The sequence below is a fragment of the Lemur catta genome, chromosome 10, assembly GCF_020740605.2.
Source record: "Lemur catta isolate mLemCat1 chromosome 10, mLemCat1.pri, whole genome shotgun sequence".
NCBI lineage: Eukaryota > Metazoa > Chordata > Mammalia > Primates > Lemuridae > Lemur > Lemur catta.
In genome coordinates this window covers 3,194,244-3,207,704 of record NC_059137.1, presented here as the reverse complement: position 1 = coordinate 3,207,704, position 13,461 = coordinate 3,194,244, and the positions used below count along the sequence as shown (strand labels likewise).

At 60.8% G+C, this 13,461-nt stretch overlaps 1 protein-coding gene across 1 annotated transcript in view; it reads right to left on the bottom strand.

Moving 5' to 3' along the window:
• COL5A1 (collagen type V alpha 1 chain) overlaps positions 1–13,461 on the bottom strand; it is a 148,679-nt gene that overhangs the window by 17,216 nt on the left and 118,002 nt on the right. The window contains 18 exon segments of the mRNA XM_045563967.1: positions 642–695; positions 1,849–1,956; positions 2,902–2,955; positions 3,045–3,098; positions 3,193–3,240; positions 3,242–3,301; positions 4,002–4,055; positions 4,732–4,785; positions 5,736–5,789; positions 6,075–6,128; positions 6,780–6,887; positions 7,568–7,621; positions 8,812–8,919; positions 9,019–9,072; positions 9,871–9,978; positions 10,081–10,134; positions 11,081–11,134; positions 12,158–12,265. Of these exon segments, the coding sequence (XP_045419923.1) occupies positions 642–695; positions 1,849–1,956; positions 2,902–2,955; positions 3,045–3,098; positions 3,193–3,240; positions 3,242–3,301; positions 4,002–4,055; positions 4,732–4,785; positions 5,736–5,789; positions 6,075–6,128; positions 6,780–6,887; positions 7,568–7,621; positions 8,812–8,919; positions 9,019–9,072; positions 9,871–9,978; positions 10,081–10,134; positions 11,081–11,134; positions 12,158–12,265 (1,242 nt within the window).

The window sequence follows — 13,461 nt, the reverse complement described above, 5'->3', positions numbered from 1 at the left end:
AGCTCAGGCGGCCACCGAAGGACAGGGGAAAAGAGCACGCCCTGGCCTCAGCAGGCTGGACAGATGTGCTCTGCCTCCTCTCCCGCTGCAGACAGCAGGGGCCGGCCGTTGGGACACACGTCCCCCCTTGGGACACATGTCCCCCCTTGGGACACACGTCTCCGAGGCCCAGCCTGCACAGACCGGGTGGGGGCAAGTAGAGACTCGGGCCTCCGGGATGCCCTTGGGGTACTATCTCCCGGCAATGTGGGGGGCCCCAGGCTGAGGGGCAGAGGAGGGGACCCCAACTTTTCAGGTCTGGGTCAAGCCAGCCTGCTCATGCAGATTTGAGGGCCTGGAGAGCCAGGTACTGCAACCTGCCCCCCCCCCAGGTGCCCACAGACCACAGACAGGTGTCCTCATTCCCTGAAGGGCCCAGAGGCAGAGGCTCCGGCCCCAGCTCCCCAACCAGAAACCAGGGCCCAGCAACCCCGCTTCCTTGCTCCTGTCACTGAAAACCCCAGTGTGGGGTTCATGGGCAAATGTACCCATTAACCCCATTAATGGGGTCCGTTCTGCTGTCCAAGTGACTGTACGTAACTGTCCAGCCCCACCGAGGCCCAGATCCCCCCACCCCTGCCCCCACCCCCCCAGATACACACCGGCAAGCCAGGGGGGCCGGGGGGTCCGAGTGGGCCGGAGGGGCCAGTGATACCCTGAAAAGGAGCAGAGAGCACAAGTCGTCACCCTCAGAAGAGGAGGAACTGTGGCACAGTGTGTCACCAGCCCCCCGACTGTCTCTTCCCTACGGCAACCCCTCCGGCCCGTCACAGCCGTGTCTGGGCTGCTCTCCAGTCCCAGGGCCGGAGCACTGTCCGGGGAGCCGTCCACCCTGGCAGGCCTGAGCATCACCCCGAGGCCGACAGCCCCCAGCGCTGTTCCCTGTCCGGGCTGGAAGGACTGTCTTGCACCCACAGGGCCACGGGGAGGTGACTTTGGGTTGAGACATCCCTTTTCACGCTTGCTCCGACGCCCCGGCCCTGACTTGATCCCTTCTCTGTCTCTGTTCATGGCATTGGTGTCCCCACTAAAAGAAGCCCAGGCTGGGCAGTGAGCGTCCTGCAGTCTTTTCCTGTCTGTCTGTCCTGCCCAGCCTCTAGATGTGCTTTTAGCATCCTCGGAGCACATGACCTCTGCTCGGACCCCCTCCCCGGCTGGCTCCTTCCCGCGCAGCTCGGGGTGGTGGTGCAGAGCAGTTTCCGAGAGCTTTGCCACCAGCGCCCGCGCAGCCGGGGGGTGCCCCGAGCCCCTGTACCTGAGCCCCAGACTCCACACAGACTGTCGCCGGGGCTTAAGCCACGAGCAAGGGTGGTGGAAGGCTGGCAGCCCAACGTCACCAGGGAGGCATGATGTCCTCCCTGTCCTTGGTCGTGCAGGGACGACTCCGGCTTTGGGCCATTTGAAGCGGCCCACAGATCCTCCAGCCTGCACCTCTGGGTCAGCCCCTGCCACCAGCAGCACTGCCAAGACCACGGTGTGGGTCGGGGGCAAGTGAGCAAAGAGGGTGGGCACAGAGGGGTGCTTTCCTTGTGGCTGTGGGGAGACACGTGATCTGACCCCTGAGTCCCTCCAGCTCTGAGGCCACCACGGCAACGCGGAGGGGGCACTGCCTGCCAGTCAGCGCAGCTCCCTGTGCCCTGGGAGAGCCCGTCCCCCACAACAGTCCCTGTCTGCAAAGTAGGACGCCTGGGTCTGCCGGACACGAGGACATCCTTCCAGGCTCTAACCTGCCTCAGGTCCTCTGGGGACTAGAGCCCGGGGTTCTTAGTTGCTTCTCACCAGCCCAGGGCAAGAGGTCATCTCACCCACCTGTTCTCCCTTAGGACCCGGCGAGCCCTGGGGGCCGGGGAGGCCACGGTCACCCTTCTCACCCTGTTCACCCGGAGGTCCGATGAGCCCAATCAGGCCGGGATGACCCTGTTGGAAAGCAAAGACATGAAGGGGCGTTTGCCTCACACCTGACTACGCTGGGCCAGGGGCCGCAGCGGGATAGCCCTGCCACGGAAGCCACGGAGCCATCAGCGAGCCACCAGCGAGCATCTCCTGGAAGGGAACAAACCGCAGGCACAAGTCACGCCTGAAAACAGACGGCGACATAGACACAGCCCAGAGGGACGAAAGGGCTGCTCCGGAATGGGAATTTTTATGTCTTTCTATGTGAGTCCTCTCTCCGTGGCCGGTGGTGAATGCGCACACCTGCTCTCGCAAAGAACTGGAACAAACTCTGCGGACGGACACAGAAGGACAGCCGCAAGAATCACAGAGACTATAATCATTTGTCATTTCCTTTAAAGAGAAGAATCCACGGCATGTGCTTTATACGGTTGTTTATATGTTTTTCTGCATGTTTATATAGCCCACAGAAAGTTCCGGAAGGATCCCCCGGCTTTCCCTGCTTTGGGGCTTGGGGGCGGGTGGGGTAGACACTAGAGGGAGAAGAGGCCTCGTTCCCTTCTTTACGTACGACTGTGTGGCCTGTGAGTACATTTTACGTTTGTAAATAAGTCAGTGTAAGTAGCAAAAAATCACTAGCCGTTAAAAAGTGAACGGGCTCCGTCCCGCTGCCCAGCCCCCACAATGCCCACGGGGGGAGGGCCAAGGCCACCGTGCCCAGGGCCAGTGGCTGCTCCTGGGGTGCCAGACGCCCTCCAGCCGGGGCCTCGGCATCAGCCAGAAGTTCCCTGCCAGCTCTCGGGGCCGTGGGGACCTCCCTGCAGGTGGGGACGAGCCTCCAGAGCAGAGGTCCATGTCCCCTTGTTTGATTGACCCCCCAGGACCCCTCACAGCTCACAGCAGGCCCGTGACAATGCGGGCCCGCGTCAGCAGCCGAGGATATGGGAGGGGGGCCTGGGGTCCCCTTACCTTTTCACCTTTGGGACCAGAGTCTCCTTTGAGGCCGGGGAGTCCTGGGGGACCCTGTGGGAGGAGGGAGAGGGGTCAGAGTCCTCATCCCAGAAAGTTCAGGTGGCAAATCCGGGCCCACTGCCCTGGGGAATGTCACTCACCAGAGGGCCGGGGGGACCGTCCGGGCCTGGGGACCCCGGGAGACCTTGTTCACCCTGAAACACAGAGACCCGCCGCGTGAGTGCCCCGGGGCCCACACCTCTCCCCTCAGCAGCCCCTGCGCCTCCCGGGCCTGCCCAGCCCACTCACCACGGGGCCTGGGATCCCACGCAGGCCGTCGGGCCCCGGCTTCCCCGGGGGCGCCCTGCGGGCCGATGGGGCCAGTCTTCCCAGGGGGGCCTTCCAGGCCGGCTTCTCCCTGCAGGGCGGCAAGCACCGAGTGGCATCCGGGTTGCTCCGGTTCTCCACACCACTATGTAAGCTGCCCTGGCCAACGCTCCCGCTAACTTCCTCAGCCAACAGGCTGCCCAGCCTCCCTCCATCCACACCAACCACGGCCACGGTGGCCACAGCCGCCATTTCCCACGCAGGGGTGGACCTGGAGACCCCCACTGCTGTGTCATTTATCAACAGGCATCCCCAGAAGGGAGGTGATGGTACCATCCCAGGCCCACCCGTCACCTCACTTCGAGGACGGCCTCCTGAGTGATCCAGGGGCCAGGCCCTATGATAACTGCCTGGGCCCCCCGTCTTTCCCTTGGCCCCCTGCAGTGGGCACTGTCATCATCCCCATTGCAGGGGTGGGCAGCTGCAGTGTGGCCGGCTCTCTGCCACAGGGGGACTCCGCCCTGGGATCCCCAACTCCCGCACCCACTCGCCTCTGCCCCCACAGGCTGGGGGGAGGGCAGACTGCGGTGCCAGGATCAGACGCTCGTGCCCCCAGCCACACCTGCTGCCTCCCGTAGAGAGAACCGGCTCTCCCCCACAGGCTGTCCGTGAGCCAGGGCCCCAGGGACCACTCCCGGCTCTGTGGCCTCCTCTGTCCACACGCTGCCCCCTCCCACCCACCGGTCCCCTCTGGAAGGTGTGTGCACGGCCCGGCACGGCCGGAACGTTACCTTGGCTCCTTTCTCTCCCTGTCTGCCTTCAGGGCCTGCAGGGCCCGGGGGACCCTGGAACAAGTAAGGGGACAACAGTGGCTTGTGTGGCCTGCAGCAGCAGAGTGATGAGCTCAGCATGTGGACACAGACAGGCCTGGGCCCCAGGCAGGGGTGCGGGCTGTGGGTCTGCCCCTGGCTGCCGCCAACACGGACGCAGGCCCTCAGCACGGGTCCCAAAGACCCCAGTCCCAGACAACAGCCCCGCGGGCCATCTGTAGAGACGTTTGACACCGCGAGTGCTGGGTGGCGTTTGACACCGCGAGTGCTGGGCACACCAGGCAGCTCCGTTTATTGCAGCAGCGGGAAATGGCTAGATCATGTGCTGTGCACAGAACGCCTCGTCATTTGTCCCGAGTTTTAGGTAAAATCTGAGCCGGGGAAAAGGAGTCTCTCAGCTCTGCGGCTGTTTTTCTCCCATGATGGATGTTTCGGATGGTGTCAGCGTGGCCTGTCCCACAAGGTGCAGACACATGGCCCCAGCGGGTCTGCAGTGGGCCGACGTGGCAGGAAGCTGAGCGGGGAACACACTCCAAATGCAAGCGTCTTCCCACCAGGGCTGCTCGGAGCACCACGGCCCAGCCCAGATGTGAGCCAAGGCGGTGAAGGAGTCGGGGGGGGGGGCAGGGGGGGCGGGGACAAGCGTCATGCAGGGCGTTGACACCAAGGGTGCACTTGCAGAACTATTTACCCTTTTTCCTGGAGGCCCGGACGGACCTGGTTCACCAGTGGGGCCCGGGGATCCCTGGTGTTGGAGAAAGAACACACGGAGTATTAGCACCAGGGCCTGCCAGACGAAACCACGGCAAACCTCGCGGAATCTCAATCTCATCTGTCCTCGGCCAGCACAGAGGTCCCGAGAGAGGGTGGCCTGGGACTGCTCTGCTGCAGCCCCACACTGCGCACACGGCCCGGCCTGCAGTCTGGCTGCCTGTCTGAGAACTTTCCCACGACGGGCATGATCCTCACCACAACCTGCCACGGGGGGTCCTTAGCATCCCCCTACACAGAAGTGGGGACACGTACCGTCCCCAGGGCACAGGCCAGCATGTGGCGAAATGGGGACATCTGTAGGAGAATCTGGCCCCAGAGCCGTGTCCCTGACCCCTTCTTTGCACAGCTGCCCATGGCAAACCAGTGACACAGGCCTTTTGCCCTTGAGTCCATGATTCCGGCAGCAGTTTGCCCTGCCTGGTGCAGGGGCGGGGCAAGGGAGACCCACGAGACCCTCCAAGCCGCATCCTGCCCAGGGGCCTGTTAGGGTCGATCCATCCCTGAGAGATTGCCTTGGCTCCAGGCAGTGTTTACGACACTCTGCAAGGTCTAGTTCGAGCTCAGTCAAGGCAGGAAGGGCCTGTGGGTGGGGTGCTCGCCCCGCGAGGATGGGGGTCAGGGTGCGGGGAAGCACTGCTGCTACTGCCGGGCGTAGGGGCGGGCCCTGCGAGCCCTGGCACTGTGAGCAAAATACTGCTGGGACTGAACATGCCAGGACTGAGCACGCACTTTTCTTTTCTGAAAAGAGGGTCCATAGTTTTTAACAGACCCTCAGATGGAGTTTGCCAGCCGCTGCCACGGTCGAGAATCACACGAGGGGCTGGGCTCAGGTTTTTCTCAGCAATGAACTGGGCAAGCTGCAAAGTGCCAGGAACACACCGGCAGCCCCCACCACGACGTCAGGTAGGGCTGTGGACTCACCGTCTGCCCAGGTTCACCGTCGTCTCCTTTGTCACCAGGGGGACCATCTTGACCCTGTGGGGACAGAACCAGGCTCCTTGCTGACTTCGACAGCACCCTGAGTTCACCCACTAGTGCCCAACGCATTCTCAGCCCTGTCCCCAAATCAGATCCACCCTGGCACCAGCACACGGCTGCTCAAAGGGGGACACGTTTTCTCCATCTGATCATCGGCACGTGATACCCCTGGGAGAGTGCCACACCCCAGCGAAAGGAAACCACCAGAAGAAAGGGGGGAGGGGCTGTCAGGGGCCACAGCGGCTGTGGGGATCGAGGGCCTTTGCCCTCGTGGGCACCTACCGCGGGGCCGGGCTCTCCAGGGGGGCCAGGATCTCCAGGAAAACCCACTGGGCCCTAAAACGGAGAGAGAGAGAGAGAGAGGGGCAGCCATGGCCATCACCCACCTGCTAAGACCACACTTGGCCACACAGTCACTTGCCCCAGAAAACCACCTGCCACCGTCCGGCTCCTAGAGCCATCCAACAACTCTGACACTTCGGGGGACACTATGACCCAGAAGCCCTGTCACGTGCAGTGTCGCACGAAGCCAGCAAGCCTGGCCGGTGGGCAGAGTCAGGCTCAGCCGGTCTCTTGCTTTCCGGAGCATGCGTCCTGCCCACACATCCACTCCCGGGAGCTCCAGGCAGAGACCAAAACCTGGACCTTCAGGTTTCTAGAACATGCCTCTCCGAAGCCACTCCGATGCCAAATCAGGGCAGGCCAGAGGCGGGGCATCCCCCGGGGCGACTGTCATGTGTGCGTCCATGTTGGCGGCCGCTAGTCTGTGCAGGGGACTCCCCGGAGGCTTCCTCCTCTGCCCACGCCTGCCCTCATGTCCACTAGGTCACACGGCAGCCGGTGTGCAAACCTCTAGACTTTGGAGACATGCACGGGTCCCGAAGCCATTCCCAGAGCACAGCATGCACTGCCGACAAGTCACATGCTCTGGGGTGCGGGGATCCCCAGCCCCGCTCCGGGGCCCCCCAGCTTCACAGCAGTACTCACGGGGCTGCCTTTGGGACCGTCGTCTCCGGGAGGGCCTTTGGGTCCGGGGGGTCCCGCAGCACCAGAAGGGCCGGACTCGCCCTTCTCCCCCCTTTCTCCTTTGGGTCCCTGGAGGGCAGAGCCAGGGCTTCAGGGCTGACACGGCAGGCGCTGGCCTGCGGGTGCCTCCCAGGTCCTCAGCACGCCCAGACAGCCTCTCCAAGTGTCTGCGGCGCCAGCCCAGGGCCAGCCACTGCCCCCCCGTGTGCCCGAGATGGCCGCGGAGCCTGGGATTTCCGGGGCTCTCTAAGGCCAAGACGCAGCTCTCCGGGAGGGACTGACTCCCGGGTCAGACAGCAGCAGGGCCACAGTGCTCAGGTGGGGGCGGCAGCTGAACACCCAGGAGGCCTCGGCCACCTGCTGTCCCCAGCTGCCGCCTGGGCCCAAAGCCACCCTCGAGCTGGCCGCACAGTGAACGTTCATCTGGACTTTGAAGGCCTGGCGTGATGGGTGACAACAGTTGCCCCCACATTTATGGTAGCCTGAGAAAAGGCCTGGGACATCACGGACAGCAGTCACTGTGGGCCACTGGTCATGGGCGGTCGCTAAAGTCTGTGCACACGCACACACACGTGTGCACACACGTGCTCACTCCCTGACTTGTTACAGTAACTCTGAGGTGGGCACATGAGGGCTTATGACTCCCATTTTATGAATGGGGAAACTGAGGCAGGGACAGGTGCTTCTGATCCAGCACCTGTCCACATGGCCGCTCAGGTGCGTCCCGCCCCCCACGCCGACTCACTCACCGGGAGGCCTCCTTCTCCCGGAAGGCCAGGCTCGCCAGCTTCGCCAGGCTCACCCTAGGGAGACATGAGGTACGGTGAGGTCCTAGTGGGAACAGCGGCCCCAGCGTCAAGCACCTGCCAAATCCCACCTGTGGGCCACCAGGTACCGGGGACCCAGGGGTTAGTGGACGGTGGCCAGTCCCCAGATGGCTCCCTGGATTGGAGGGGGGACGTGAGGAGTGTGATGGACGCAGGGAGGGACGTCCAGACTGCAGGGGACATGGCCTAAGAAGGCTTTCCCGAGAACCGTGCCCCGGGGGCTTTGTAGGGTCATTAAGAGAAGCAAAGTGGGCAGATGGGATGGTATCCAGGCGGTGACAGCAGGGCAGAGGCAGGGAGAAAGCCACACACACTCCTCGGGGCCACGGCCACCGGGACGGACACAGGGAAGGGGGCCTGGGCAGGGGCAGCCGAGGGACGGTGGGAGAAAGATGCCGCCATCCCCTGTGGGCATGGCAGGGAGTATTTCTCTTTAATTTCCGTATCATAAAAAATGAGCAGTGATTGAAAGCATCTTTCAATTTCATGGCCAATGTCAGAAAGAAAACTCTGGAAACGGCCCACAGGGAGCTCAAGAGCACAGGCGCACGCCCCTGTCTTCCCTCTTGTCCAGAAGAGCAAAGGTCAGTTCTTACAGTCAGGCAGACTCCGCAGCACCGGCGGGGAGTCCCACCCACCACGTGTGCACACACACACGCACAGATGTATACACACAAGCATGCACACGTATGTATACAGATGTGCACACATGCACTCGTGCACATGCCTGGACACACATGCACACACAGCTCCATCATGTTCCTTGAGTCATCCTGAGGGCTTGGGCCCTAAAATCCGGGCCCCAAACGGGGAGGCCCCAGGTTACGGGAACAGAATTTGGCTGAAGTGGAAACTGCAGGCTCAGCGACTCCAGCACTCCCAGGACTGACGGTAACTTCCATGCTCGCTAAATCTTGGGACGGTGGCAGGGGCTTTGCTGGTGGGGGACACCATTTGGAAATGCCACAAAAGGCTGCCACCAGTGAACACATTGGAGTTTCACGCTCCATTTCGCAAATCTTCTTCTAAGTTTCAAAATGTATTTGTTGGAATGACTTGGCCAGGCCCTTGTACACTTCTGCGTGTACACACACATGTACACACACGTGTACACACACACACTCCTCAGTCACAGATCTGCTACTGCAGCAGGCACAGGGCCTTACCTTCTCCCCCACAGCACCAGGATTTCCTATTCCGCCCGGAGGACCTTGTGGCCCGTCAGCACCTGGAGCTCCGGAGGGTCCTCGGGGGCCAGGGGGACCTGGAGGGCCCTAGGGACAGGGAGAGGCCATTGAGCCCAGAGGAAATGCAAACTTCCCCAAACGTCAGCCAGCTGCCATGGCAAGGTCTTGGTGTCCGGACACACTTACCATCTGGCCCACGTCTCCTGTCTCACCCTTTTCACCTGGAGGTCCCGGCAAGCCCTGGGAACAGGAAGAGCGCAGTGAGGCCCTGAGCTGTCACCCCCACACACAGTTCTGACCACCTCCGCCGACACGAGGCGCTGAGCCTCCCGGCCCTGGGGCGTGCTGCTGCGGAGCAGCTACCCACGAAGACGTCCCGGTTCCAAGTCTCCAAGCCAGCCCAGGGAAACGACCAGGGAAGAACGCAAAGATTTATGACAAAGGTGCTTACGGCCGGGCCCAGAAAGCAGTAAAACCTAATGAGCCAACAGCAGGGAAACGCCTGGATAAATTATGTCACCGCCAGATGCCGGGTTACTGCGTAGTGACTAAAAATCATGTTTCCCAAATAAATAAAAAGCCATTTGTTCAAAGCACAGTTAACGACATTCAATGCACCTCAAAACGTCAAATGCGGAAAGCAGCGTACAAACTTCCTACATAACATATGACGTGATTCAGATTTTGCAAAACCCAAACAAAATTGGGTATGTGCCTGTGCGTACGTGAAAGCAGGAGTTGAACAGGCAGGGGGACGAAATGTGCCCAAATGTCCATAGTTTATTACTCGGCAGCGTTTAGAAGCCGTTTGTTTTCTTACGAATTATCAGTTTCTACAGTTAGCATGGACGTACATGCGATTGTTTAAATAAGAGCAGGAAATTGGGGATGCCTGGAATTCTGGGAATCTGCGGCACTTCTGATCAGACGGGGGGCCCAGGAGGCCCCTGAAGCCCAGCCAGTGTCCCCCTCCTTAGAGCCAGGGGCAGAGGGCACAGCCAAGATGCAGGAGGCATCTGAAGCAGACTCGGCACTCACCTGCAGCCCCACTGGCCCGGGGGGCCCAGGGAAACCTCGGGGACCCTCATCACCCTTCTGCCCGAAAAGGCCCTGCTGGCCGCGAGGACCTGGCTCGCCGTCCGCTCCCTGCAGGGAAATCATTGAGCCGCAGGTGAGGACCAGTCACGGGTGACACGGCGGCTCGAGGGGTGCGGGTCTTTCTGAAGGTCACCGGCCGCAGATACTCACGGAGGGGCCTGGCTGTCCGATGGGGCCCTGGGGACCCGTCGGCCCGGGAGGACCCTGTGGGGAGCAAGACAGAGCGTGGGTTGCTTCCCAAATCTCGGATAAGGCCGAGGGAGGGGGCGAACCATGTCCCAAGCTGGGGACTGTCAGCACCAGGGGCTAATGCACCCAAGGTCATCAGTTTGGACCCCAAAGGTGTCATTCATCAGAGGGAACATCGAACGACGGTGCGGGCCACGCCACAGGCTCTGGGAAGATGGCCATGTTCTTGGTTTGACTCCGAGCACATCATTATGGTGACAGAGGCAGCTGCTCCCAATGTCTCCCGAGAGGTCACCGTGCATCACCTCAGGCCACCACTCACCCATGGCACGAGCACGTGAGACCCCCCTCAATGAGGGTGTGGGTGCACACAGCTCACCCAACGCCCTCACGCCCCATCCTGTGTGCACTGCCACCGCCAGAACCCGCCAGTCCAGGACATGTGGGAGCCTGGCGTGGTGGGAGGGACACAGCCCTGGGGAGGGCCTCCCGGGAGCAGGGCTCTTTCCTGCCCGGAATCTAAATATTGGGAGATAGAGAGACACTTCCACCGTCGGGAAGAAGCTGCTAGGAGAGTGACGGGCTTTTGTGAGAACACACGGGTATTTCTGAACAGGTGAAAAACAAAAACAGGGGAACTTAGCAGGTGTTTGGTCAATGGCACTGCCCCTGCCGGAATATTCTGGTTTCTTCAGCCTCCAGGGCCACGAGCAGGTTACAGAACCAAAAACCTCAGGGACAGAAATGCCCAGTTGGCTTCATGCCACCAACCCTGGGAATGCCTCCTGTTCATTGAAACAGCGAGAGAGTCACTCGCAGACACGCACACGCACACACACGGATATCCTCCAAACACACACACTCCAGATTTCAGCTGTGTCCTATCCGTCATCAGCCACGTCAGTAGGGACCGTGCACAGCCCTGAGCACGTGGCCGGCGGCGTGGCACTGCCGCGCTTACCTGCTCGCCTTTGTCTCCCTTGCTGCCCTTCTGCCCTGGCTCCCCGATCTCGCCCTGGGGGGAGACGTGGAAGGTTCCGTTAGGCGGCCAGTGCCCGCTCAGGCCACGCCCGCTCCCCGTGATTAATTCCGCTGGGAAGAACAGCGTCCTCCGCAGGCGGCCCTAGAAGCTTCTCGAGAAGAAATGCTTCCCTACGTGGATGTGATTTCCTCCTCAAGACAAGGGCTAAAAGGGACGAGGTCTCATCTGGTCTGATGCGACTGTGACTTGGTGATACGGGAAGGGACACACTGAAACCGTGTGCTCCTTCCGACCGGACTGCGACCACGACGCAACAACAGGCAACGCAGTCGCTGTGTTTCCAAAGAAGTTATTAAAACCTTCTCCGGGGCTTCTGTCGGGCAAGGCTGTCCTCCACCGAGATGCAAGGTGCCATCCACACAGAGGTGACAAAGTCAGAAATGTCACCAGAGAGTTATCATAAATGGAAAGTTAACTGAAGAGCTAAATCTCGCTGCCTTCATTACACGAAGTATAAGACAAGGTCCTGCGATAATAGCGTCAGGATTATAAAGCACATTCCTAATGACAGGGAGCCCTGATAATTCAAGCGAAGACATTTAAAAATAGATGTGGAGTAAAACCTCATTACAGCGGCTCCGCGGGCTCAGGACTGAAATGATTCAGTGGGGACAGGGAGCATCTGTCTGCTCTGGACACAACAGGGCTTGAGGCAACTTCCAGAGGACACAAGAGGAAAGTGGTTTCCCAGTGTGCCCAGGCAGGCCAGGGATTTCGTTTACTGCCGGTCACGTGTGTGCTGCTCTAAATCGTCCTCTAACACCAGGACTGCAGGGGGCTTGTGGGCTGGGTCTGCCAGCTGCCTCCACCCGCGGGCGCCCCACCGTTCCCCCTCCCCCGCCTGCACCCGCGGGAGTCCCACCGTTCCCCCTCCCCCACCTGCACCCGCGGGAGTCCCACCGTTCCCCCTCCCCCACCTGCACCCGCGGGAGTCCCACCGTTCCCCCTCCCCGCCGGCCTGGCCGGGTGTGGCCGAGCGTCACTCTGTGCTCTTACCTTATCTCCGTCTTCTCCGGGAGGACCCACAGGGCCAGCTGGACCTGGGAGCCCCACGGGACCCTGGAGACCATCTCGGCCAGCAGGGCCTTGTGGGCCCTTCTCGCCCTAGAGGACAGAAGACGCCTGGTCAAACGTGGCTCCGGTGTGGGAATCTCCCACCAGCAGCCCATCACCCCAGAGGGACCCGTGGGCAGGAAGGTGGGCGCTCCTGGGCGTGCCCGTCACCACAACCCGGGGCGCTCCAGCCAGAGCAGAGCCCAGCCCGGGGCCATAGCTTCTGCTGCCTGACTTCACTTAGTCCACACTCATCCTATGAAGGGGGAAACTGAGGCACAGTTAGAGCCAGGATCCAAACCCAGCCAACCAAATTCCTGAGCCTGTGCCTGGATTATCTAAGCCAGTGACCAGGAAGGCCCGAGCAGCCTCCACCAGCTTTCTGGCTCTTTGATTTCTCTGCAGACATCCTCCCTGCACACACACCTGGATATGTATGTACACACAGACAGACACGCACATGTGCACACACAGAAGTGCAAGCACACATGCATACATGCACAAACAAGCACACTGCCATGTATGTTCACATGCACACACGAACACACATGCACCTGCACACACAGATATGCATGTACACACATACAGACATGCATATGTACACACACAGAAGTGCATGCACACAGGCACAAACAAGCACGCTGCCATGTATGTTCACACGCACACATGAACATACCTGCACACACATACACACAGGGCATGCACACACGGACGTGCATAGACCCCCCGCTATTATTGTGCATCCTTATAACTTTGACTCATTTTCCTCCCAACCGCCCCCTTGGCAGTCTCCAGTGACCCCTACCGAGTTCCTGCTTTGCTCACTTTTACCAGCCATCACGTCACCCTGTGAGTGGCTTGAATTTTCTCACCCCAGCAGGAATCCCCTTCCGCCAACAGATACACAGAAAGAGGGTGTACCCACTGGGGAGGGGCAGAGGAGAGAAACGTCGTTTGGTGTTTGGACCTGAATGTGACCGGCATTGGGTCCTACGTCACCGTCCCCTTGTATCATCCCCTCCCTGCACGACTCACTTCCGACTCCTCCAGTTCGGTCTCATCCTGACACACTTCTACCCCGCTGGGCCAGAAAATGGCTTGGCGAGGTGTAGGGCTTTCGTGGGACCACCCTGTCCCACACTGCTGGTCAGGTCGGGAGTTCTTGGAGACACCCCGACCTTTTCTTGACCTTTTGTTCTCTCTGCATCTGTTCTGGGAGAATAACAAGCTTCTCCCTGGATAGAGCT